This window comes from Tamandua tetradactyla, chromosome 6 (assembly GCF_023851605.1).
Source record: "Tamandua tetradactyla isolate mTamTet1 chromosome 6, mTamTet1.pri, whole genome shotgun sequence".
Lineage (NCBI taxonomy): Eukaryota > Metazoa > Chordata > Mammalia > Pilosa > Myrmecophagidae > Tamandua > Tamandua tetradactyla.
This window is the reverse complement of record NC_135332.1, coordinates 44,549,801-44,575,247: the sequence shown is the minus strand read 5'-3', so window position 1 is coordinate 44,575,247 and position 25,447 is coordinate 44,549,801. Positions and strand designations below refer to the sequence as shown.

The 25,447-nt window shown below is 37.8% G+C and overlaps 1 protein-coding gene across 17 annotated transcripts in view; it reads left to right on the top strand.

Annotated features, from left to right (window-relative positions):
* The window catches only part of ACACA (acetyl-CoA carboxylase alpha), a 449,622-nt gene that overhangs the window by 251,985 nt on the left and 172,190 nt on the right, over positions 1 to 25,447 (top strand). For all 17 annotated transcript variants that reach the window (XM_077165076.1, XM_077165070.1, XM_077165071.1 and 14 more), the window contains one exon: positions 23,299 to 23,449. In XM_077165076.1, the coding sequence (XP_077021191.1) occupies positions 23,299 to 23,449 (151 nt within the window). The remainder of the gene's footprint in view (positions 1 to 23,298; positions 23,450 to 25,447) is intronic.

Below are 25,447 nucleotides of genomic sequence, written 5' to 3'. Positions count from 1 at the left end.
AATGAACACAGGAAAGAAAAAGAAAAAAAAAAGATTATACCTACCATACCCCTCACCCCTCGCCCCCACTGACCACCAGCATTTCAAACCAAATTCATTCCAGCACCTGTTCCCCACATCATTCATTCCCATCCCATATGTTCCACTCCCCTGCTGACAAGGCAGACAAAAGGAGCACCAGACAAAAGGCTCCCACCATCACACAGTCACACCATGACGGCTGCACCACACCCCCAGGCAGCTCCCGCCAGCCTCCCCACCACTCCCCGAACAACAAGATGACATCCACTTGATGCACAAGAACAACCTCCAGAACAACCTCCCAACTCTGCTCAGAATCCACCAGCCACCGACACCTTGCCTTTTGGGTGCTTCTTGATGACTGATTCAGTTTCTTTATTTGTGACTGGTTTGTTGAGGTTGTCTATTCTCGAGTCAGTGTTGGTTGTTCATGCCTTTCTAGGAAATTGTCCATTTCATCTGCATTGTCTAGTTTATTAACATAAAGTTGCTCATAGTATCCTCTCATTACCTCCTGTATATCTGCGGAGTTGGTGGTTATGTCTCCTCTTCCACTTCTGATTTTATTTATTTGTATCCTCTCCTTCTTTTTGTCAACCTTGCAAAGTGTGGAATTTTATTGATTTTCCCAAAGACCAACTTCTGATTTTGTTGATTTTCTCAATTGTTTTTTTTTTACTCTTTTTTTTTTATTAATTAAAAAAAGAATTAACAAAACAATTAGAAATCATTCCAATCTACATGTACAATCAGTAATTCTTAATAACATCACATAGTTGCATATTCATCATTTCTTAGTACATTTGCATCGATTTAGAAAAAGAAATAAAAAAACAACAGAATAAGAATTAAAACAATAATAGAAAGAAAAAAAAACAAAAAACCTATACCTCACATGCAGCTTCATTCAGTGTTTTAACATAATTGCATTACAATTGGGTAGTATTGTGCTGTCCATTTCTGAGTTTTTATATCCAGTCCCGTTGTACAGTCTGTATCCCTTCATCTCCAATTATCCCTTCTCTTTTTTTTTTTTTTTTTAATTAACGGAAAAAAAGAAATTAACCCAACATTTAGAGATCATACCATTCTACACATGCAATCATTAATTCTTAACATCATCACATAGATGCATGATCATCATTTCTTAGTACATTTGCATTGGTTTAGAAGAACTAGCAACATAACCGAAAACGATATAGAATGTTAATATAGAGAAAAAAATAAAAGTAATAATAGTAAAATCAAAACAAAACAAAACAAAACAAAACAAAAACCTATAGCTCAGATGCAGCTTCATTCAGTGTTTTAACATGATTACTTTACAATTAGGTATTATTGTGCTGTCCATTTTTGAGTTTTTGTATCTAGTCCTGTTGCACAGTCTGTATCCCTTCAGCTTCAATTACCCATTGTCTTACCCTGTTTCTAACTCCTGCTGAACTCAGTGACATATTTCAAGTTTATTCTCGAAGGTCCGTTCACATCAGTGGGACCATACAGTATTTGTCCTTTAGTTTTTGGCTGGATTCACTCAGCATAATGTTCTCTAGGTCCATCCATGTTATTACATGCTTCATAAGTTTATCCTGTCTTAAAGCTGCATAATATTCCATCGTATGTATATACCACAGTTTGTTTAGCCACTCTTCTGTTGATGGAGATTTTGGCTGTTTCCATCTCTTTGCAATTGTAAATAATGCTGCTATAAACATTGGTGTGCAAATGTCCGTTTGTGTCTTTGCCCTTAAGTCCTTTGAGTAGCTACCTAGCAATGGTATTGCTGGGTCGTATGGCAATTCTATATTCAGCTTTTTGAGGAACCGCCAAACTGCCTTCCACAGTGGTTGCACCATTTGACATTCCCACCAAGAGTGGATAAGTGTGCCTCTTTCACCGCATCCTCTCCAGCACTTGTCATTTTCTGTTTTGTTGATAATGGCCATTCTGGTGGGTGTGAGATGATATCTCATTGTGGTTTTGATTTGCATTTCTCTAATGGCCAGGGACATTGAGCATCTCTTCATGTGCCTCTTGGCCATCCGTATTTCCTCTTCTGAGAGGTGTCTGTTCAAGTCTTTTTCCCATTTTGTAATTGGGTTGGCTGTCTTTTTGTTGTTGAGATGAACAATCTCTTTATAAATTCTGGATACTAGACCTTTATCTGATATATCATTTCCAAATATTGTCTCCCATTGTGAAGGCTGTCTTTCTACTTTCTTGATGAAGTTCTTTGATGCACAAAAGTGTTTAATTTTGAGGAGTTCCCATTTATTTATTTCCTTCTTCAGTGCTCTTGCTTTAGGTTTAAGGTCCATAAAACCGCCTCCAGTTGTAAGATCCATAAGATATCTCCCAACATTTTCCTCTAACTGTTTTATGGTCTTAGACCTAATGTTTAGATCTTTGATCCATTTTGAGTTAACTTTTGTATAGGGTGTGAGAGATGGGTCTTCTTTCATTCTTTTGCATATGGATATCCAGTTCTCTAGGCACCATTTATTGAAGAGACTGCTCTGTCCCAGGTGAGTTGGCTTGACTGCCTTATCAAAGATCAAATGTCCATAGATGAGAGGGTCTATATCTGAGCACTCTATTCGATTCCATTGGTCGATATATCTATCTTTATGCCAATACCATGCTGTTTTGACCACTGTGGCTTCATAATATGCCTTAAAGTCAGGCAGCGCGAGACCTCCAGCTTCGTTTTTTTTCCTCAAGATGTTTTTAGCAATTCGGGGCACCCTGCCCTTCCAGATAAATTTGCTTATTGGTTTTTCTATTTCTGAAAAATAAGTTGTTGGGATTTTGATTGGTATTGCATTGAATCTGTAAATCAATTTAGGTAGGATTGACATCTTAACTATATTTAGTCTTCCAATCCATGAACACGGTATGCCCTTCCATCTATTTAGGTCTTCTGTGATTTCTTTTAGCAGTTTTTTGTAGTTTTCTTTATATAGGTTTTTTGTCTCTTTAGTTAAATTTATTCCTAGGTATTTTATTCTTTTAGTTGCAATTGTAAATGGGATTCGTTTCTTGATTTCCCCCTCAGCTTGTTCATTACTAGTGTATAGAAATGCTACAGATTTTTGAATGTTGATCTTGTAACCTGCTACTTTGCTGTACTCATTTATTAGCTCTAGTAGTTTTGTTGTGGATTTTTCCGGGTTTTCAACGTATAGTATCATATCGTCTGCAAACAGTGATAGTTTTACTTCTTCCTTTCCAATTTTGATGCCTTGTATTTCTTTTTCTTGTCTAATTGCTCTGGCTAGAACCTCCAACACAATGTTGAATAATAGTGGTGATAGTGGACATCCTTGTCTTGTTCCTGATCTTAGGGGGAAAGTTTTCAATTTTTCCCCATTGAGGATGATATTAGCTGTGGGTTTTTCATATATTCCCTCTATCATTTTAAGGAAGTTCCCTTGTATTCCTATCTTTTGAAGTGTTTTCAACAGGAAAGGATGTTGAATCTTGTCAAATGCCTTCTCTGCATCAATTGAGATGATCATGTGATTTTTCTGCTTTGATTTGTTGATATGGTGTATTACATTAATTGATTTTCTTATGTTGAACCATCCTTGCATACCTGGGATGAATCCTACTTGGTCATGATGTATAATTCTTTTAATGTGTTGTTGGATACGATTTGCTAGAATTTTATTGAGGATTTTTGCATCTGTATTCATTAGAGAGATTGGTCTGTATTTTTCTTTTTTTGTAATATCTTTGCCTGGTTTTGGTATGAGGGTGATGTTGGCTTCATAGAATGAATTAGGTAGTTTTCCCTCCACTTCGATTTTTTTGAAGAGTTTGAAGAGAATTGGTACTAATTCTTTCTGGAACGTTTGGTAGAATTCACATGTGAAGCCATCTGGTCCTGGACTTTTCTTTTTAGGAAGCTTTTGAATGACTAATTCAATTTCTTTACTTGTGATTGGTTTGTTGAGGTCATCTATGTCTTCTTGAGTCAAAGTTGGTTGTTCATGTCTTTCCAGGAACCCGTCCATTTCCTCTAAATTGTTGTATTTATTAGCGTAAAGTTGTTCATAGTATCCTGTTATTACCTCCTTTATTTCTGTGAGGTCAGTAGTTATGTCTCCTCTTCCATTTCTGATCTTATTTATTTGCATCCTCTCTCTTCTTCTTTTTGTCAATCTTGCTAAGGGCCCATCAATCTTATTGATTTTCTCATAGAACCAACTTCTGGCCTTATTGATTTTCTCTATTGTTTTCATGTTTTCAATTTCATTTATTTGTGCTCTAATCTTTGTTATTTCTTTCCTTTTGCTTGCTTTGGGGTTAGCTTGCTGTTCTTTCTCCAGTTCTTCCAAATGGATAGTTAATTCCTGAATTTTTGCCTTTTCTTCTTTTCTGATATAGGCATTTAGAGCAATAAATTTCCCTCTTAGCACTGCCTTTGCTGCGTCCCATAAGTTTTGATATGTTGTGTTTTCATTTTCATTCGCCTCGAGGTATTTGCTAATTTCCCTTGCAATTTCTTCTTTGACCCAGTCGTTGTTTAGGAGTGTGTTGTTGAGCCTCCACGTATTTGTGAATTTTCTGGCACTCTGCCTATTATTGATTTCCAACATCATTCCTTTATGGTCCGAGAAAGTGTTGTGTAAGATTTCAATCTTTTTAAATTTGTTAAGACTTACTTTGTGACCCAGCATATGGTCTATCTTTGAGAATGATCCATGAGCACTTGAGAAAAAGGTGTATCCTGCTGTTGTGGGATGTAATGTCCTATAAATGTCTATTAAGTCTAGTTCATTTATAGTAATATTCAGATTCTCTATTTCTTTGTTGATCCTCTGTCTAGATGTTCTGTCCCTTGATGAGAGTGGTGAGTTGAAGTCTCCAACTATTATGGTATATGAGTCTATTTCCCTTTTCAGTGTTTGCAGTATATTCCTCACGTATTTTGGGGCATTCTGATTCGGTGCGTAAATATTTATGATTGTTATGTCTTCTTGTTTAATTATTCCTTTTATTCGTATATAGTGTCCTTCTTTGTCTCTTTTAACTGTTTTACATTTGAAGTCTAATTTGTTGGATATTAGTATAGCCACTCCTGCTCTTTTCTGGTTATTATTTGCATGAAATATCTTTTCCCAACCTTTCACTTTCAACCTATGTTTATCTTTGGGTCTAAGATGTGTTTCCTGTAGACAGCATATAGAAGGATCCTGTTTTTTAATCCATTCTGCCAATCTATGTCTTTTGATTGGGGAATTCAGTCCATTGACATTTAGTGTTATTACTGTTTGGATAATATTTTCCTCTAACATTTTGCCTTTTGTATTATATATATCATATCTGATTTTCCTTCTTTCTACACTCTTTTCCATATCTCTCTCTTCTGTCTTTTCGTATCTGAGTCTAGTGCTCCCTTTAGTATTTCTTGCAGAGCTGGTCTCTTGGTCACAAATTCTTTCAGTGACTTTTTGTCTGAGAATGTTTTAATTTCTCCCTCATTTTTGAAGGATAATTTTGCTGGATATAGGAGTCTTGGTTGGCAGTTTTTCTCTTTTAGTATTTTAAATATATCATCCCACTGTCTTCTAGCTTCCATGGTTTCTGCTGAGAAATCTACACAAAGTCTTATTGGGTTTCCCTTGTATGTAATGGATTGTTTTTCTCTTGCTGCTTTCAAGATCTTCTCTTTCTCTTTGACCTCTGACATTCTAACTAGTAAGTGTCTTGGAGAACGCCTATTTGGGCCTAATCTCTTTGGGGTGCGCTGCACTTCTTGGATCTGTAATTTTAGGTCTTTCATAAGAGTTGGGAAATTTTCAGTGATAATTTCTTCCATTAGTTTTTCTCCTCCTTTTCCCTTCTCTTCTCCTTCTGGGACACCCACAACACGTATATTTGTGCGGTTCATATTATCCTTGAGTTCCCTGATACCCTGTTCAAATTTTTCCATTCTTTTCCCTATAGTTTCTGTTTCTTTTTGGAATTCAGATGTTCCATCCTCCAAATCACTAATTCTATCTTCTGTCTCTTTAAATCTATCATTGTAGCTATCCATTATTTTTTCTATGTTTGCTACTTTATCCTTCACTTCCATAAGTTCTGCGATTTGTTTTTTCAGTTTTTCTATTTCTTCTTTATGTTCAGCCCATGTCCTCTTCATGTCCTCCCTCAATTTATCGATTTCATTTTTGAAGAGGTTTTCCATTTCTGTTCGTATATTCAGCATTAGTTGTCTCAGCTCTTGTGTCTCATTTGAGCTATTGGTTTGTTCCTTTGACTGAGCCATATTCTCAATCTTTTGAGCGTGGACAGTTATCTTCTGCTGCTGGTGTCTGGGCATTTATTCAGATTTCTCTTGGTGTTGGACCCAGCAAGGTTGTAATATTTTTCTGTGAAATCTCTGCGTTCTGTTTTTCTTATCCTGCCCAGTAGGTGGCGCTCGTGGCACACGTTTGTCTGCGGGTCCCACCAGTAAAAGGTGCTGTGGGACCTTAAACTTTGGAAAACTCTCGCCGTCCTGGGGGTTCGCTAGCCGAAGCGGCTTGAGCCGGCCCAGGGTCCGAACACAGGGAGGGTGTCCGAACGCAGGGAGGGTTGCTGGTCGCCGCAGCCAGGGAAAGAGCCCGTCCGAATTTCCTAGTCGGCCCTGGGCAACAAGCGTGGCGGGAGGGCGCCAGCGGCAGCGGCCCGCCCGAGAGAGTGCACGTTCCCCGGGAGTCACGGGGTCACCGTTCTCCGCGGCCTGGGGGTTTCCGATCCAATTCTCTCAGTTGGTCCGGGGGCTGCGCGTGGTGTGGGCGCCAGTCGCCTTGGTTTCAGGGGACCACCTCTCCAATTCTCCCAGCCGGCCCGGGAAGGGGGAAGGGAGTAACTCCGGCCGCTTGCCACCCCGCCCGGTAAGGCCCGCGCGCCCCGGCGATCTCACCGGAGCTGCTTCTTTCAGCCAGCTAGCCGTTCCAGGATGGGGTACGCTGTCTTTTTTATCTCTGTTGTGGCTTTGGGCGCTTTCTGTATCGTTTCTACTCCCCTAGTAGGTGTCCTGGAGAAGAAACTAAGATCCGCGCGTCTTACTAAGCCGCCATCTTCCAGGAAGTCCTTCTCAATTGTTTTTGTGTTCTCAGTTTCATTTATTTCTGTTCTAATCTTCATCATTTCTTTTCTTTTGCTTCCTTTGGAGTTAGTTTACTATTCTTTCTCTAGTTCTTCCAGTGAACAGTTCCTTGATTTTTGCTCTTCTTTTTTGATACAGGCATTTAAGTCAATGAATTTCCCTCTTAGCACTGCCTTTCCTGCATCCTACAAATTTTTATATGTTGTGTTTTCATTTTCATTTGCCTCAAGATATTTACTGATTTTCCCTTTATTTTCTTCCTTGACCCACTGGTTATTTGAGAGTGTGTTGTTGAGCCTCCATATTTTTGTGAATTTTCTGGCCCCCTGCCTGTTACTGATTTCCAACTTCATTCCTTTATGACCCGAGAAAATGTTTTGTATAATTTCAATCCTTTTAAATTTATTGAGACTTGCTTTGTGACCCAGCATATGATCTATCCTTGAGAATGATCCATGAGCACTTGAGAAAAAGATGTATCCTGATGTTTTGGGGTATAATGTTCTATAAATATCTGTTAAGTCTAGTTTGGTTATTGTATTATTCACATTTTCTGTTTCTTTAATCATCCTCTCTCTAAATGTTCTTAATTAGAGCGAGGAATTGAAGTCTCCAACACTATGGTAGATGTATCTATTTCTCTTTTCAGTGTTCTCAGTGTTTGCCTCATGTATTTTGGAGCACTCTGGCTTGGTGCATAAATGTTTATGATTGTTATGTTTTCTTATTGAATTGTTCCTTTTATTAATACATAGTGTCCTTCTTCATCTCTTTTAATCATTTTACATTTTAAGTCTAATTTGTTGGATTTTAGTGTAGCTATTCCAGCTATTTTCTGATTGTTGTTTGCATGAAATATCTTTTCCCAACCTTTCACTTTCAACCAACGTTTGTCCTTGTGTCTAAAATGCATTTCCTATAGACAACGTATAGATGGGTCCTGTTTTTTAATCCATTCTGCCAGCCTATGTCTTTTGATTGGGGAGTTTAATCCATTAACATTTAGTGTTATTACTGTAAGGGCAGTACTTTCTTCTACTATTTTGCCTTTTGGATTTTATATGTCATATCTAATTTTTTTCTCTTTTTTACCTTTACTGGTAGTCTTCATTTCTACACTCTTCACACTCTCTCTCCTATCTTTTCCTGTCTACCTCTAGTGTTTTAGTATTTCTTGCAGAGCCAGTATCTTGGTCACAAATTCTCTCAGTGATTTTTTTGTCTGAAAATGTTTTAATTTCCCCCTCTTTTTGAAGGAGAATTTTGCTGGATATAGAATTCTTGGGGTTTTTCTCCTTTAGAATCTTAAATGTATCATACCACTGTCTTTTTGCCTCCATAGTTTCTGCTGAGAAATCTACACATAGTCTTATTGGGCTTCCCTTGTATGTGATGGATTGCTTTTCTCTTGCTACTTTCAAAATTCTCTCTTTCTCTTTGACATCTAACATTCTGATTAGTAAGTGTCTTTGAGTATGTCTGTTTGGATGTATTCTGTTTGGCGTACACTGCACTTCTTGGATCTGTTATTTTAAGTCTTTCCTAAGAGTTGGGAAATTTTCAGTGATAATTTTTTCCGTTAGTCTTTCTCCTTCTATTCCCTTTTCTTCTCCTTCTGGGACACCCACAACACGTATATTCATGCGCTTCATGTTGTCATTCAGTTCCCTGAGTCCCTGCTCATATTTTTCCATTCTTTTCCCTATATTTTCTTTTGTTTGTCGGATTTCAGATGTCCTGTCCTCCAGTTCACTGACCTTTCTTCTGCCTCTTGAAATCTAACATTGTAGGTTTCCATTTTTTTTTCATCTCTTCTACTGTGCCTTTCATTCCCATAAGTTCTGCGATGTTTTTTTAGACTTTCGATTTCTTCTTTTTGTTCTCCCATTGCCTTCTTTATATCCTCCCTCAAGTCATTGATTTGATTTTTTTTATTAATTAAAAAAATTAACTAAGACAACATTTAGAAATCATTCCATTCTACATATGCAATCAGTAATTCTTAATATCATCACATAGATGTGTGATCATCATTTCGTAGTACATTTGCATCGATTTAGGAAAAGAACTAGCAAAACAACAGAAAAAGATATAGAATGATAATATAGAGAAAAAAATAAAAATAATAATAAAAATAAAAAATGAAAAAATATATTAAAAAAGGAAAAAAAACAAAAAACACAAACAAACAAACAAAAAAACTATAGCTCAGATGCAGCTTCATTCAGTGTTTTAACATAATTACATTACAATTAGATAGTATGCGCTGTCCATTTTTGAGTTTTTGTATCTAGTTCTGTTGCACAGTCTGTAACCCTTCAGCTCCAATTACCCATTGTCTTACCCTGTTTCTAACTCCTGATGGTCTCTGTTACCAATGACATATTCCAAGTTTATTCTCTAATGTCGGTTCACATCAGTGGGACCATACAGTATTTGTCCTTTAGTTTTTGTCTAGACTCACTCAGAATAATGTTCTCTAGGTCCATCCATGTTATTACATGCTTCATAAGTTTATTCTGTCTTAAAGCTGCATAATATTCCATCGTATGTATATACCACAGTTTGTTTAGCCACTCATCTGTTGATGGACATTTTGGCTGTTTCCATCTCTTTGCAATTGTAAATAATACTGCTATAAACATTGGTGTGCAAATGTCCGTTTGTGTCTTTGCCCTTAAGTCCTTTGAGTACATACCTAGCAATGGTATTGCTGGGTCGTATGGCAATTCTATATTCAGTTTTTTGAGGAACCGCCAAACTGCCTTCCACAGTGGTTGCACCATTTGACATTCCCACCAAGAGTGGATAAGTGTGCCTCTTTCTCCACATCCTCTCCAGCACTTGTCATTTTCTGTTTTGTTGATAATGGCCGTTCTGGTGGGTGTGAGATGATATCTCATTGTGGTTTTGATTTGCATTTCTCTAATCGCCAGGGACACTGAGCATCTCTCCATGTGCCTTTTGGCCATTTGTATTTCCTCTTCTGAGAGGTGTCTGTTCAAGTCTTTTTCCCATTTTGTAATTGGATTGGCTGTCTTTTTGTTGTTGAGTTGAACAATCTCTTTATAAATTCTGGATACTAGACCTTTATCCGATATGTCATTTCCAAATATTGTCTCCCATTGTGTAGGCTGTCTTTCTACTTTCTTGATGAAGTTTTTTGATGCACAAAAGTGTTTAATTTTGAGGAGCTCCCATTTCTTTCTTTCTTTCTTCAGTGCTCTTCCTTTAGGTTTAAGGTCCATAAAACCGCCTCCAATTAAGATTTATAAGATATCTCCCTACATTTTCCTCTAACTGTTTTATGGTCTTAGACCTAATGTTTAGATCTTTGATCCATTTTGAGTTAACTTTTGTATAGGGTGTGAGATACGGATCCTCTTTCATTCTTTTGCATATGGATATCCAGTTCTCTAGGCACCATTTATTGAAGAGACTGTTCTGTCCCAGGTGAGTTGGCTTGACTGCCTTATCAAAGATCAAATGTCCATAGATGAGAGGGTCTATATCTGAGCACTCTATTCGATTCCATTGGTCGATATATCTATCTTTATGCCAATACCATGCTGTTTTGACCACTGTGGCTTCATAATATGCCTTAAAGTCAGGCAGCGCGAGACCTCCAGCTTCGTTTTTTTTCCCTCAAGATACATTTAGCAATTCGGGGCACCCTGCCCTTCCAGATAAATTTGCTTATTGGTTTTTATATTTCTGAAAAATAGGTTGTTGGGATTTTGATTGGTATTGCATTGAATCTGTAAATCAGTTTAGGTAGAATTGACATCTTAACTATATTTAGTCTTCCAATCCATGAACACGGTATGCCCTTCCATCTATTTAGGTCTTCTGTGATTTCTTTTAACAGTTTTTTGTAGTTTTCTTTGTATAGGTTTTTTGTCTCTTTAGTTAAATTTATTCCTAGGAATTTTATTCTTTTAGTTGCAATTGTAAATGGAATTCGTTTCTTGATTTCCCCCTCAGCTTGTTCATTGCCTGTGTATAGAAATGCTACAGATTTTTCAATGTTGATCTTGTAACCTGCTACTTTGCTGTACTCATTTATTAGCTCTAGTAGTTTTGTTGTGGATTTTTCCGGGTTTTTGAAGTATAGTATCATATCGTCTGCAGACAGTGATAGTTTTACTTCTTCCTTTCCAATTTTGATGCCTTGTATTTCTTTTTCTTTTCTAATTGCTCTGGCTAGAACCTCCAACACGATGTTGAATAATAGTGGTGATAATGGACATCCTTGTCTTGTTCCTGATCTTAGGGGGAAAGTTTTCAATTTTTCCCCATTGAGGATGATATTAGCTGTGGGTTTTTCATATATTCCCTCTATCATTTTAAGGAAGTTCCCTTGTATTCCTATCTTTTGAAGTGTTTTCAACAGGAAAGGATGTTGAATCTTGTCGAATGCCTTCTCTGCATCAATTGAGATGATCATGTGATTTTTCTGCTTTGATTTGTTGATATGGTGTATTACATTAATTGATTTTCTTATGTTGAACCATCCTTGCATACCTGGGATGAATCCTACTTTGTCATGATGTATAATTCTTTTAATGTGTTGCTGGATTCGATTTGCTAGAATTTTGTTGAGGATTTTTGCATCTATATTCATTAGAGAGATTGGTCTGTAGTTTTCTTTTTTTGTAATATCTTTGCCTGGTTTTGGTATGAGGGTGATGTTGGCTTCATAGAATGAATTAGGTAGCTTTCCCTCCGCTTCGATTTTTTTGAAGAGCTTGAGCAGAGTTGGTACTAATTCTTTCTGGAATGTTGGTAGAATTCACATGTGAAGCCGTCTGGTCCTGGGCTTTTCTTTTTGGGAAGCTTTTGAATGACTAATTCAATTTCTTTACTTGTGATTGGTTTGTTGAGGTCATCTATTTCTTCTTGAGTCAAAGTTGGTTGTTCATGCCTTTCCAGGAACCCGTCCATTTCATCTAAATTGTTGTATTTATTAGCGTAAAGTTGTTCATAGTTTCCTGTTATTACCTCCTTTATTTCTGTGAGGTCAGTGGTTATGTCTCCTCTTCCATTTCTGATCTTATTTATTTACGTCCTCTCTCTTCTTCTTTTTGTCAATCTTGCTAAGGGCCCATCAATCTTATTGATTTTCTCATAGAACCAACTTCTGGTCTTATTTTTTTCTCTATTGTTTTCATGTTCTCGATTTCATTTATTTCTGCTCTAATCTTTGTTATTTCTTTCCTTTTGCTTGCTTTGGGATTAGTTTGCTGTTCTTTTTCCAGTTCTTCCAAGTGAAGAGTTAATTCCTGAATTTTTGCCTTTTCTTCTTTTCTGATATAGGCATTTAGGGCAATAAATTTCCCTCTTAGCACTGCCTTTGCTGCATCCAATAGGTTTTGTTATGTTGTGTTTTCGTTTTCATTCGCCTCGAGATATTTACTAATTTCTCTTACAATTTCTTCTTTGACCCACTCGTTGTTTAAGAGTGTGTTGTTGAGCCTCCACGTGAATTTTCTGGCACTCCGCCTATTATTGATTTCCAACTTCATTCCTTTATGATCCGAGAAAGTGTTGTGTATGATTTCAATCTTTTTAAATTTGTTAAGACTTGCTTTGTGACCCAGCATATGGTCTATCTTTGAGAATGATCCATGAGCACTTGAGAAAAAGGTTTATCCTGCTGTTGTGGGGTGTAATGTCTTATAAATGTCTGTTAAGTCTAGCTCATTTATTGTAATATTCAAATTCTCTATTTCTTTACTGATCCTCTGTCTAGATGTTCTGTCCATTGATGAGAGTGGCGAATTGAAGTCTCCAACTATTATGGTAGATGTGTCTATTTCCCTTTTCAGTTATTGCAGTGTATTCGTCACATATTTTGTTGCATTCTGGTTCGGTGCATAAATATTTATGATTGTTATGTCTTCTTGTTTAATTATTCCTTTTATTAGTAGATAGTGTCCTTCTTTGTCTATTTTAACTGTTTTACATTTGATGTCTAATTTGTTGGATATTAGTATAGCCACTCCTGCTCTTTTCTGGTTGTTATTTGCATGAAATATCTTTTCCCAACCTTTTACTTTCAACCTATGTTTATCTTTGGGTCTAAGATGTGTTTCCTGTAGACAGCATATAGAAGGATCCTGTTTTTTAATCCATTCTGCCAGTCTATGTCTTTTGATTGGGGAATTCAGTCCATTAACATTTAGAGTAATTACTGTTTGGATAATATTTTCCTCTACCATTTTGCCTTTTGTATTATATATATCATATCTGATTTTCCTTCTTTCTACACTCTTCTCCATGCCTCTCTCTTCTGTCTTTTCGTATCTGACTCTAGTGCTCCCTTTAGTATTTCTTGCAGAGCTGGTCTCTTGGTCACAAATTCTCTCAGTGACTTTTTGTCTGAAAATGTTTTCATTTCTCCCTCATTTTTGAAGAACAATTTTGCTGGATATAGAAGTCTTGGTTGGCAGTTTTTCTCTTTTAGTAATTTAAATATATCATCCCACTGTCTTCTTATCTCCATGGTTTCTGCTGAGAAATCTACACATAGTCTTGTTGGGTTTTCCTTGTATGTGATGGATTGTTTTTCTCTTGCTGCTTTCAAGATCCTCTCTTTCTCTTTGACCTCTGACATTCTAACTAGTAAGTATCTTCGAGAACGCCTATTTAGGTCTATTCTCTTTGGGGTGCGCTGCAGTTCTTGGATCTGTAATTTTAGGTTTTCATAAGAGTTGGGAAATTTTCAGTGATAATTTCTTCCATTAGTTTTTCTCCTCCTTTTTCCTTCTCTTCTCCTTCTGGGACAACCACAACACGTATATTTGTGCGCTTCATATTATCATTCAATTCCCTGATCCCCTGCTCATATTTTTCCATTCTTTTCCCTATAGTTTCTGTTTCTTTTTGTAATTCAGATGTTCCATCCTCCAGTTCACTAATTCTAGCCTCTGTCTCTTTAAATCTACCATTGTAGGTTTCCATTGTTTTTTTCCATCTTTTCTACTTTGTCCTTCAATCCCATAAGTTCTGTGATTTGTTTTTTCAGACTTTCCATTTCTTCTTTTTGTTCAGTCCATGCCTTCTTCATCCTCCCTCAATTTATTGATTTGGTTTTTGAAGAGATTTTCCATTTCTGTTCGTATATTCAGAATTAGTTGTCTCAGCTCCTGTATCTCATTTGAGCTATTGGTTTGTTCCTTTGACTGGGCCATATCTTCAATTTTCCTGGTATGATCCGTTATTTTTTGCTGGCGTCTGGGCATTTAATCAGATTTCCCTGGGTGTGGGACCCAGCAGGTTGAAAGGCTTTCCTGTGAAGTCTCTGGGCTCTGTTTTTCTTATCCTGCCCAGTATGTGGTGCTCGTCTGTCTGCGGGTCCCACCAGTAAAAGATGCTGTGGCTCCTTTAACTTTGGAAGACTCTCGCTGTGGGGGAGGGTCGCCAGCCAACGCGGCTTGGGGGAGTGCTGTTCCAAATCTCCCAGCCGGCCCGGGAAGCCGCGCATGGAGGGGGGCGCTGGCCGCTGCGGCTTGGGGGAGTACCGATCCAAATCTCCCAGCCGGCCCGGGTAGCCGCGCGTGGCGGGGGGCGCTGGCCGCCGCGGCTTGGGGTAGTGCTGATCCAAATCTCCTAGGCGGCCCGGGAAGCCACACGTGGGGGGGGGCGCCAGCCGCCGCGGGTTGGGGGGTTGCCGATCCAAAGCTCCCAGCCGGCCCGGGAAGCCGCGCATCGGGGGAGGGGCGCCGGCCGCCACGGCTTGAGAGACTGCCGATCCAAATCTCCCAGCAGTCCCGGGAAGGAGGGAGGGAGGGGCTCCAGCCGCCAGCCCCCACGGCCTGGGGAAGCGCGCATCTCTCGGGGACCTCACTGCAGCGGATTCTCTTAGTTGGTTCAGCCGTTCCAGAATGGGGTACGCTGTGTTTCTGTTCTCTGTCGTGGCTCTGGGAGCTGTTCTGTACTTTTTCTATTTCTTTAGTAGCTGTTTTGGAGGAGGAACTAAGACCTGCGCATCTTACTATGCCGCCATCTTCTCCGGAAGTGTCTGATTTGATTTTTGATCAGGTTTTCCATGTCTATTCAAACATCCCAAATTCATTGTTTCGACTCGTTTATCTCATTTGAATTGTTGATTTGTTCCCAATCCTAGTATGATTCATTATTTTTTTGCTGGCATCTAGGTATTTAATTTCCTTAATTAGTTTATTATGATGATTATTTTCACTGTTTTAGCTGGGATTTTCTTGCTAAATGGCTTTGTTCTCTATCTGTTCTTTGACATTCAGTTCAGCTTATTCTAGACCTCTATCTTAGGTTTTGTGTAATGGATCAGAATTTTTCAATTCTTGTTTTCTTATTTCCTGCCTTGCCTTTATAGGGCCTTTTCTTTTTTCTTAGGAGGGCCTATTTAGATAGTATCAACCCCAGTCAGATTTTCTCAGCCTAGACAGGAAAGAGTCATCTGTATCAGTTTTCCCTGAGGGTGAGACCCAGCAGGTTGAAAGACTTTCCTATGAGGCCTGTAGACTCTGGGTTTTTCCTATCCTGCCCAGTATGTGGTGCTTGTCCGCCTGCAGGCTTGGCCAACATAAAGTGATGCAGTGCCTTTAAATTCAGCAGACTGTCCCTGCTGGAAGTGTGGTTGAAACAGAGAAGAGGTTGTAGGCTAGCTTTAATTAGCTCCAGGGAATTAACTGCTTTCACCTGACCAGCCTCTTGAAAGAAATAAGAAAGCTTATTTCTGTCCTTGTCTGGGGCAGTTGGAGCCAGGAAGCCTTGCAGTTGTATCTAATGAGCCGTTAAGCAGTGGAAACAAAGCAAAAAAAAAATCCTTTTCAGAGCATGACCCCTGTTCCTCAAGTTTCTTAATCAAGAGCTAAAATTGATACACAACTCTGTGTATCTCCAGCTCCTATGTGCCCCCACTTTTTTTTAGGGTCCATTCCTTTTCAAGTATTTTGTGCTGTCTCATCAAAAAACCTGTTTTTTGTTTGTTTGTTTGTTTGTTTGTTTTTTGTCAGCCCTGCCGCCTCTGTGCCAGTGCAAAAACCAGTAACTTTAGCTCTTACTTAAAGTTTATCTGAGCTTGGGGCCTATTTCCAGTAGTCAAGATTTGTCAGTTAATTCAACATTTTGGGCTTGGTTGAGCTCAGTCTCTGCTGCTAGTAAAGTCTCTTTCCTTTCCCGTTTGGGAACCAGCCTGTGGGGGAGGGGCACCAGCCTCCGCAGCTTGGGGGACTCACAGTTCCCACTGGGATCGCAGCTGGTCCAGCTTGTCCAGATTGGTGTACTCTGTGTGTCTGGTCACTGATGTGGCCCCAGCAGTTGTTCTCTACTGTTCCTGGCCGTTTACTAGCTGCTCTGCAGGACAACTAAATTCCACACCTCACTAAGCCGCCATCTTGGAACCTGTCTCCTCCTATGGCATCTTTATCCAGTTTTGGTATTAGTTGACATTAGCTTGATAAAATGAGTTAAGTAGTGTTCCTTTTTCCACAGTTTTTTGAAGAGTTTTAGCAAGATTGGTGTTAGCCAATGTTTATAGCAGCATTATTTACAATTGCAAAGAGATGGAAACAGCCAAAATGTCCATCAACAGACGAGTGGCTAAACAAACTGTGGTATATACATACAATGGAATATTATGCAGCTCTAAGACAGAATAAACTTATGAAGCATGTAATAACATGGATGGACCTAGAGAACATTATGCTGAGTGAGACTAGCCAAAAACTAAAGGACAAATACTGTATGGTCTCACTGATATGAACCAACATTAGTGAATAAACTTGGAATATGTCATTGGTAACAGAGACCATCAGGAGATAGAAATAGGGTAAGATAATGGGTAATTGGAGCTGAAGAGATATAGACTGTGCCACAGGACTGGATGCAAAAACTCAGAACTGGACAGTAGAATACTACCTAATTGTAATGTAATTATGTTAAAACATTGAATGAAGCTGCATGTGAGGTATAGTTTTTTCATTTTTATTTTTTCTCTCTATTATCGTTTTATTTCTTTTTCTGTTGTCTTTTTATTTCTTTTTCTAAATCGATGCAAATGTACTAAGAAATGATGAATATGCAACTATGTGATGATATTAAGAATTACTGATTGTATATGTAGAATGGAATGATTTCTAAATGTTTTGTTAGTTAATTTTTTTTAATTAATAATAAAAAAAGATTGGTGTTAGTTCTTTTTTGAATGTTTGATAAAATTCCCCTTGGAAGCTATCTATTCCTCAGCTTTTGTTTGTGGGAAGATTTTTGATGACTGGTGGATCCCTTTACTTGAGCTATAACATTCTTTAGTCATTTATAATAAAATTATGTTGTGTTTTATGAAACAGGCATAAGAGTACTGTCCACATTCTCTTCTAAGAGACATCAGTTTACTACGAACTATACATACCGCTTGTACACGTATAACTGGTTTATCATAGGTGTTATTATTTTTAATAGTCTATTAATAATGTACAATAATTAATAAGGATTTTACTTGCCTAAAAGTAGGGCTTTAGGAAGTAATTTAGAGCTCATATACATTACACTATTTATCCAAAATTGAACTAGTACTTTCCATTTTTTCATTGTTTATTTCCTTGTACTAAGAATTTAATAGTGTCCCCTTGACCTTTGAACTGTATCAAAGAGTAGGTAATTGCAAAATATTTCTTGATAATTGTTCTAGACTGCTAGCTGCCAGAATGCAATATACCCGAAACAGAATGGCTTTTAAAAAGGGGAATTTAGTAAGTTGCTACTTTACAGTTCTAAGGCCAAGAAAGTGTCGCAATTAAAACAAGTCTATAGAAATGTCTAATCTAAGGTATCCAGGGAAAGAGACCTTGGTTCAAGAAGGCTGATGAATGATGAAGTTCAGGGTTTCTCTCTTACGTGAGATGGCACATGGTGAACACAGTCACAGTTTCTCACTTGGCTGGAAGGGCATATGGTGAGCACAGCATCATCTGCTAGCTTTCTCTCCTGGCTTCCTGTTTCATGAAACTCCCTGGGAAGCGTTTTCCTTCTTCATCTCCAAAGGTTGCTGGCTGTGGACTCTCTGCTTCATGGTGCTGCAGCATCCTCTGCTGTCTCCAAATCTCCTTCATTCCCCAAAATGTTTCCTTTTTTTTATAGGACTCCAGAAACTTATCAAGACCCACCCAAATGGGTAGAGATATGTCATCACCTAATCCAGCTTGACAACCACTCTTGATTAAATCACATCTCCAGGGAGATGATCTGATTACAGTTTCAAGCATACAGTATTGTATAGGGATTATTCTGCCTTTACGAAATGGGGTTTTGATTAAAACATGGCTTTTCTAGGGTCCATACACCCTTTCAAACCAGCACAGTAATATTGGTTATTAACAATGCTTTCAGAAGCTAAGAAGACTCACTATCTCTCTGTTTTGTTTTATACAATTCTTCCATTTATTCAAAACTGTAAGTGGAATTTTTCAAAATTAAAATCATATTACCAGAAAAAGCCTCTGGTATACACCTGCCATTTTATTTTCTTTTACTACCATATCCTGTTTTGCCAAAGAGTGAAGATTTACATTAGAACTTGCAAACTGGTCGGTTTCAGGCCAGTCTCACCCTACAGATATGGTTTGGCCAATGTTTTAATTAAAAATGAAAAATTACGAATATTTTAAAATTGGGGAATTGCAGTAAAAATTTCTGAATTTCTGTCTTCTCTTCAAAAATAGGATGATAATGACAAAATCGGTTTTATATTTCATTTGGAAAGATTTTACAGGAGCTTTGTGTGGCTGCTTCTTTTAGATGGGGTATGAACTCTTATTGCCTTCAGCCCTCATCTCTTCTGCCTTATTCATGTTCCGCTAAATGGGACAGGCCGTGTTGTCATTTACGTTTACAATTCTGGTTAGGCAAATCACTGTGTATTTTCTATGGGACATGCACTGTGACCCAGCCAGAAGTCTTACTGCTTCTTGCCCCACTCTGTACAGTTCTCTACAGAATCTAGTATAAACCTAATTATATTAGCTTTGAACACATAAAAAAAAATCTGTACAATATAAGCTTGCTTCTTAATATTTTGCCCCAAAGTTCATTATTCAGCTCAGAATTTTCTTTGTTCCTTCTTTCTGATGTATTAAGACTATATTCTTGGGGGAAGTTTGGATTTTCTGTTTGGTGAGGGTGTGTTTATTGGCTATCATTCTCTTGGAAACTATGAAATTATCTAAAATTGAGAGTGTTGATGAACAGTTGACTTTGGACACTATACATGAGGCCCAATAGATAGAGGTGTCTGAAATATGTACTGACTGAAGAGTAGGTTGGTGAACGATGGAGTAAACATATGATCAAACACGGTGCCGCTACCAAAAGGAATGAAGTTGTGAGGCATACAACAATGTGAATGAACCTTTGGGACATTTCGTGAGGCAAAATAAGCCAGAAACAAAAGAGCAAATATTCTATTATCTCATTTAAAAATACTTATAAGAAAACTGGGGCCTAGATTGGAAGCTCTTATAGCAGTCACATTTAAACTGGAGTGGTAATTGTTATTTCTGGATTTAGAGGAGCTGTTTTATATATGTATTACCTGGTATTTAGAGATAAGAATGAAACTGATCAGGTTGGGATTAAGGTAATTCAAAATATAGGGATAAGAAGTCATTGCCTATATTTTAGAACTTCTTTGAGACCAAAAGAAGAAAGTTTTATTATGCCTAAGAGTCACCTCTGAAGGACCTCTTTTATAGCTCAGATGTGGCCTTTCTCTCTCTAAGCTCAACTCTACAAGTGAAACCACTACCCCCCACACACCCCTAATGGGGGACATGACATAAAGGGTTGAAAGTTTCCCTAGTGGTGTGGGAGATGAACCCCAGAATGAGCCTGGCCCTGGTACAGTGGGATCAACAATGCCATTCTGACCAAAAGGGGGGAAAGAAGTGTAACAAATAAAGTGTGAGTGGCTAAGAGAGTTCAAATAGAGTTGAGAAGCTACTCTGGAGGTCATTCTTACACATGTTTCAGTTAGACATTGCTACCTATTATAATTTGCCAAACCCCAACCAAAACCACTCCTGCCAATCCTAAAGAATACCTAGGGCATTCTATAAAATTCTACAATAGGATGCATTTCCAAAACCTGCACCCTCCAGACAAGTCCCTCAACCAGGTAAGCCCTGAAATGCAGAGGGGCTAGCCATCCAGAACATCAACTAGTTCCATCCCCCATCCCATATTATTGACAGCCCCTTCCAACATGAAAAGTTTAGAGTGGACACAGCCCACATACCCCTAAAGAGCCAGAGAAAGATCAAAGGTGATGGTGGAGTTATACAGAGAAGGTAGGGTTTGTGTATGAGTGCTGCATCATTATACTGATATTTCTTTTAGCCTTAGAGCAGCTCAAAATAAAAACCTAAAACTGTGGAATTGTAACATATACCAAACTCTGAAATATGTTCTACAACTAATTGTTGCGATGTACTTTGTAATATATTGCTTTATGCATATATGTTATTTAAAGAGAAGGAGGAATATAACAGAGAAGATGAGATTAAACAAATGAGTGTGACTGCTTAATCATTATATTGAAATTTCTGTTGGTCTCCAGTATCTTGGAGCAGCTAGAAGTAAAAACAGAAAAATCGTAGATGTGTAACCCATGCCAAATTTTGGAGTCTGTTCTATAACTACTTGTTAAAATGTACTTGGAAATTTATTGCTTTTCTGTACATGTGTCCTACTTCACAATTAAAAATAAAGACTGTTCTTCAGCTTGGCATCTGGACTCTTGTTCTCCAGAATAGTTCTAACCCGTGTTTCCAGTGTTACTTCTGATAGACCATAATCTAAATATCATGAGGACAGGACTATGCTTATCTTGTTAGTACTGTATCCCCCAAACATAGTAAACATTCAGGAAATGTTTGTTGATTGAATGGATTTCCCACTAATTCCCTTATTCATGTCCTCAGCTTCAGTCATATAATTACCTGAATACAACCCATATTTTCTTCCCTCTTTCCTTCTGTTCTTCTATTTCTCTGTCCATTCATTCAACAGGTATTTACTGAGTATCTACTGTGTACTGGTTCTGGGAATACAATGATGACCTAAGTAGGGGGTCTCTGCCTTCATAGAGCTTTACAATTTAGAGGAAGAGAGACAAATATATAAGCTATTAAAGTACAGTATACTATGATGGTGGAATTATTTAAGGGTGTTATAGAAAAATGCATGCCAGAGACCGACAACTCAGTTTAGAAGGGATCAGAGTAGACTTCCCAAAGCAAGTGACATCTAGACATATACCTAAAGAGTGTATAGAAATAAACCATGCCAAGAGAGTGTACAGAGAGAAAAATGATGGTGGGAAACAGAATAATGTTCTAACCTGGGGGAATGCTTGAACCACTTGGAATATTACTCACATCATAGATAAAATCCCAGCTATACTTTTAGCCCATGTTAGATTTCTCATTCTTCCTTAAACCACAGTAGGTAGAGCCTCTTCCTTCTTAGCACCTCTCTAGCACTTTGTATCTCTTCAATGGCCTTTGTAATATTCTGCCTTAAATTTTGGAAGTGATTTTTTATTTGCATTCTCTTTTCCTTTTGAGTTCAGTTTGTGTCTTGAGTATGTGAGATGCATAAAAAATATTTGTTGAATTAAAATCTTGCCCCTGTACAGGATAAACCCTGAACTGAAAGATACAGAAAAATCTGAACTGAAAGATACAGAAAAATCTCTTAATACTTGAAATTACTTTAAAATTAGATTTTTACACTTAATTGGGAAATAATAAAAGAAATGAAAGTCATCAAGCAAATATCTAAAATGCAATTTTAAAGCAACATTCTCATGTACAGTATCAGGTTGATCCCTAACTGCACGTAGACAGTTCTCTTATTGTAGGGAAACCTTTAAATTAAGGTATTAGCATTTGTCAAGATTCTTTGAACTGTATACTTAAAACAAGTGTATTTTATTGTATATAAATAGTACATTAATAGAATAAATAAGGTGTAATCCAGGGGTGAAAGTCTCCCTGGTGACTCCCAGAATCTGGCCTTGGCACCATGGGATCAACAATTCCATCCTGACCAAAATGGGGAAAAGAAGTGTAACTAATAAAGTATCAGTGGCAGAGAGAGTTCAAATAGAGTCGTGAGGCTACTCTGGAGGTTGCTGTTACGCAAACTTCAGTTAGACATTGCTACCTATCATAACATGCCAAACCCCAACCAGGACCATTCCAGCCTATCCTAAAGAGCACGTAGGGCAATATATATCCTAAAGAGCACCTAGATTTCCGTGCATTAGTGTAACTTTCCAGAAACCTGCAGCCTCCAGATGGGCCCCTGGACCAGATAGGCTGGTCCCTGGACCAAACCTCGAGGGCTCAGCCTCTCCGGAATATCAGATGGTTCCATTTCCCTACCCTGTATTATTGACAAACCCTTCCAACATGAAAAAGTTAGAATGGCCATAGCCCAAACACCCCTAAAGAGAGGAATAGAAAGATCAAAGGTGATGGTGGAGTTATACAGAGAAGATAGGATTTAACAAATGAATATGAATGCTGAATCATTAAATTGATATATCTTTTAGTCTCCAGCATGTTAGAGCAGCTAGAAGTAAAAACCTAAAATTGTGTAATTGTAGCCCATGTCAAAGTCTGAAATATATTCTACAACTAATTGTGGTACTGTACTTTAAAATTTATTGCTTTTTTGTGTGTATATGTTATTTTTCACAAAAAAAGAAAGAAAGTCAATAAATAAGTAAATAAGGTATAAAGATGAGAAGTGGGCCCTGATGCTAGTTACCCAGCAATTTATGAACGAAATGATGAAAACCTAGTAAATGAATCCTGAGGGTAGTTTGTATATAGCTGAAGATGGTGTATATATAATTAGTTCTATGCTCTTTATATAATAAAATAAATGTGATTTACCAAGGAACTTATGGTATTATCAGTTAGAATTCCAAGTTTACTGACTTCTTACAAAGTTTCCCTGTCTGGAACACGTGTGAAGAAGCATACTTGTTTGTGTACCCTCATTTGTTCTTGGATCTGTCTCTATCCCCTCCCTTCTAATAATCCACAGGAATGGAATGATATGTAAAATGATTGAAAAACACTGAAATGTTTGTCGTTGAAACACAACTGCTTCTGTTCTTGTCCCAGAAACATGGTGGTGGCTTTGAAGGAACTATCTATTCGGGGTGACTTTAGAACTACAGTTGAATACCTAATCAAACTGTTGGAGACTGAAAGCTTTCAGTCAAACAGAATTGACACTGGCTGGCTGGACAGGCTGATAGCAGAAAAAGTACAGGTGTGTATTTCTCCACTTGCACAAAAGAACTTCAGGACTGGGTTTTTATACTCTTTTGTTTTGATCAATCCATGTCACTACATGAAATTTATTTGATTCTAATTTAAATGATTCTTGATCTACCTGGAACAATCTAGGTATTGGTATAATTTTATCACTATATAAGAGTTCTTAACTGTGTTAGACAGTCATTTTCTTTGTTCTAGTATTACATCCTGGGGAATATTTGAAGAGAGGTATGCAGTAGTTGAAATTCTTACTCTTTTCTCATTTGATATTAAATCTGGTTCAGAGTTACCAATTTCTACAATGCTGATGAGAGAGCCTCATTTAAATCGGTAGGGTTACCCCCCGTTCCTGAATTGTTGACTTGTCCTAAATTACCTAATATTGTGTATAAAATCATTAGATTCATATAAATTGTCTGAAGTTCAAAATTTGGGTATACACTATTTTCTTTGAGATTATCAGCAGCCAAATCTTTGTACCTTTTTCAATTTAATTGACAAAAGTCTGTTTTTAAACTGCTTGGTGATTGTCTTGGTGGAGAGCATAGGGAGAATGGGGGAAAGATATCACCCACCCCCCAAATTGTCATCTTATTCAACTTTTTTTAAATTCTAAAAGTAAATGTGTTCTTTTTAACTTTCAAAAATCAGTGTCATTTCTAAATTCTGAGATACAGAGCTATTTAAGTCTAACCTGGTCATTCCCTGAAACCTCAGGAATGTATGTGACACCTGAGACTCTGAGTTTGAGCACTGAAGCTGTGAAAGTCAGCATTATCCCATACAGCAACTGTTAAGAATAGTTGAAAATGATCAGACTTCAACTAGAGATATGAATGAAGTTGTTTTGGATAGGGGTAAGGTAAATCAGAATATATGGTAAAGGATGATATGGTCCATATTTTACAACTTCAACTTCCGTGTGAGACAAAGTGAAGGGATTTTATTTGGTACAAAATTTATATTTTGTGTAGTGCATTATCTAGTTTAACTTGTATGGTCAGTTTATTTGAATATCATAATTAAATGGAATCTTGAATAGGGCATGAGAGCCTGGTGGTTTGTTCAGGTTGGTGTGATGCTGTGATATATTTCAGAGTAATTGGGTAGAGAATAAAAAGGTATCTGCAAAGTCCCTGTTCTAGTTTGCTAGCTGCCAGAATGCAATATACCTGAAACAGAATGACTTTTAAAAGGGGAATTTAATAAGTTGCTAGTTTACAGTTCTAAGGCCAAGAAAATGTCCCAATTAAAACAAGTCTATAGAAATGTCCAATCTAAGGCATCCAGGGAAGATACCTTGGTTCAAGAAGGCAGATGAAGTTCAGGATCTCTCTCTCAGGTGAGAAGGCACATGACCAACAGGGTCAGGATTTCTCTCTTATCTGGAAAGGCATGTGGCGAACACGGCATCATCTGCTAGCTTTCTCTCCTGGCTTCCTGTTTCATGAAGTGCCCCGGGAGGTATTTTCCTTCTTTATCTCCAAAGGTTGCTGGCTGATAGATTCTCTGCTTATTGTGGCTGTGTCGTTCTCTGCTCTCTCAGAAATCTCTCACAATCTCTGAAATGTTTCCTCTTTTATAGGATTCCAGTAAACTAATCAAGACACACCCAAATGTGTGGAGACACATCTCTACCTAATCCAGCTTAACAACCACTCTTGATTGAATTACATTTCCAGGGAGATGACCTAATTATAGTTTCAAACATACGGTTCTAAACAGGGATTAGAAAAAACGGCTGCCTTTATAAAATGAGATTAAGATTAAAACATGGCTTTTGTAGGGTACGTACATACTTTCAAACCAGCACAGTCCCCTTGGGGGACTGGGGAGAAAGGAGGAAATACTCAACTTCCTCATCTGGGGATTCCTGATATTTTCACAGGCAGTGGGGACAACCAATTCAATAATCTAGATCTTGGGGTTCACCCCTGTGAAACTTATTCCTGCAAAGGAGATGTTAAGCCTACTTATAATTATGTCTAAG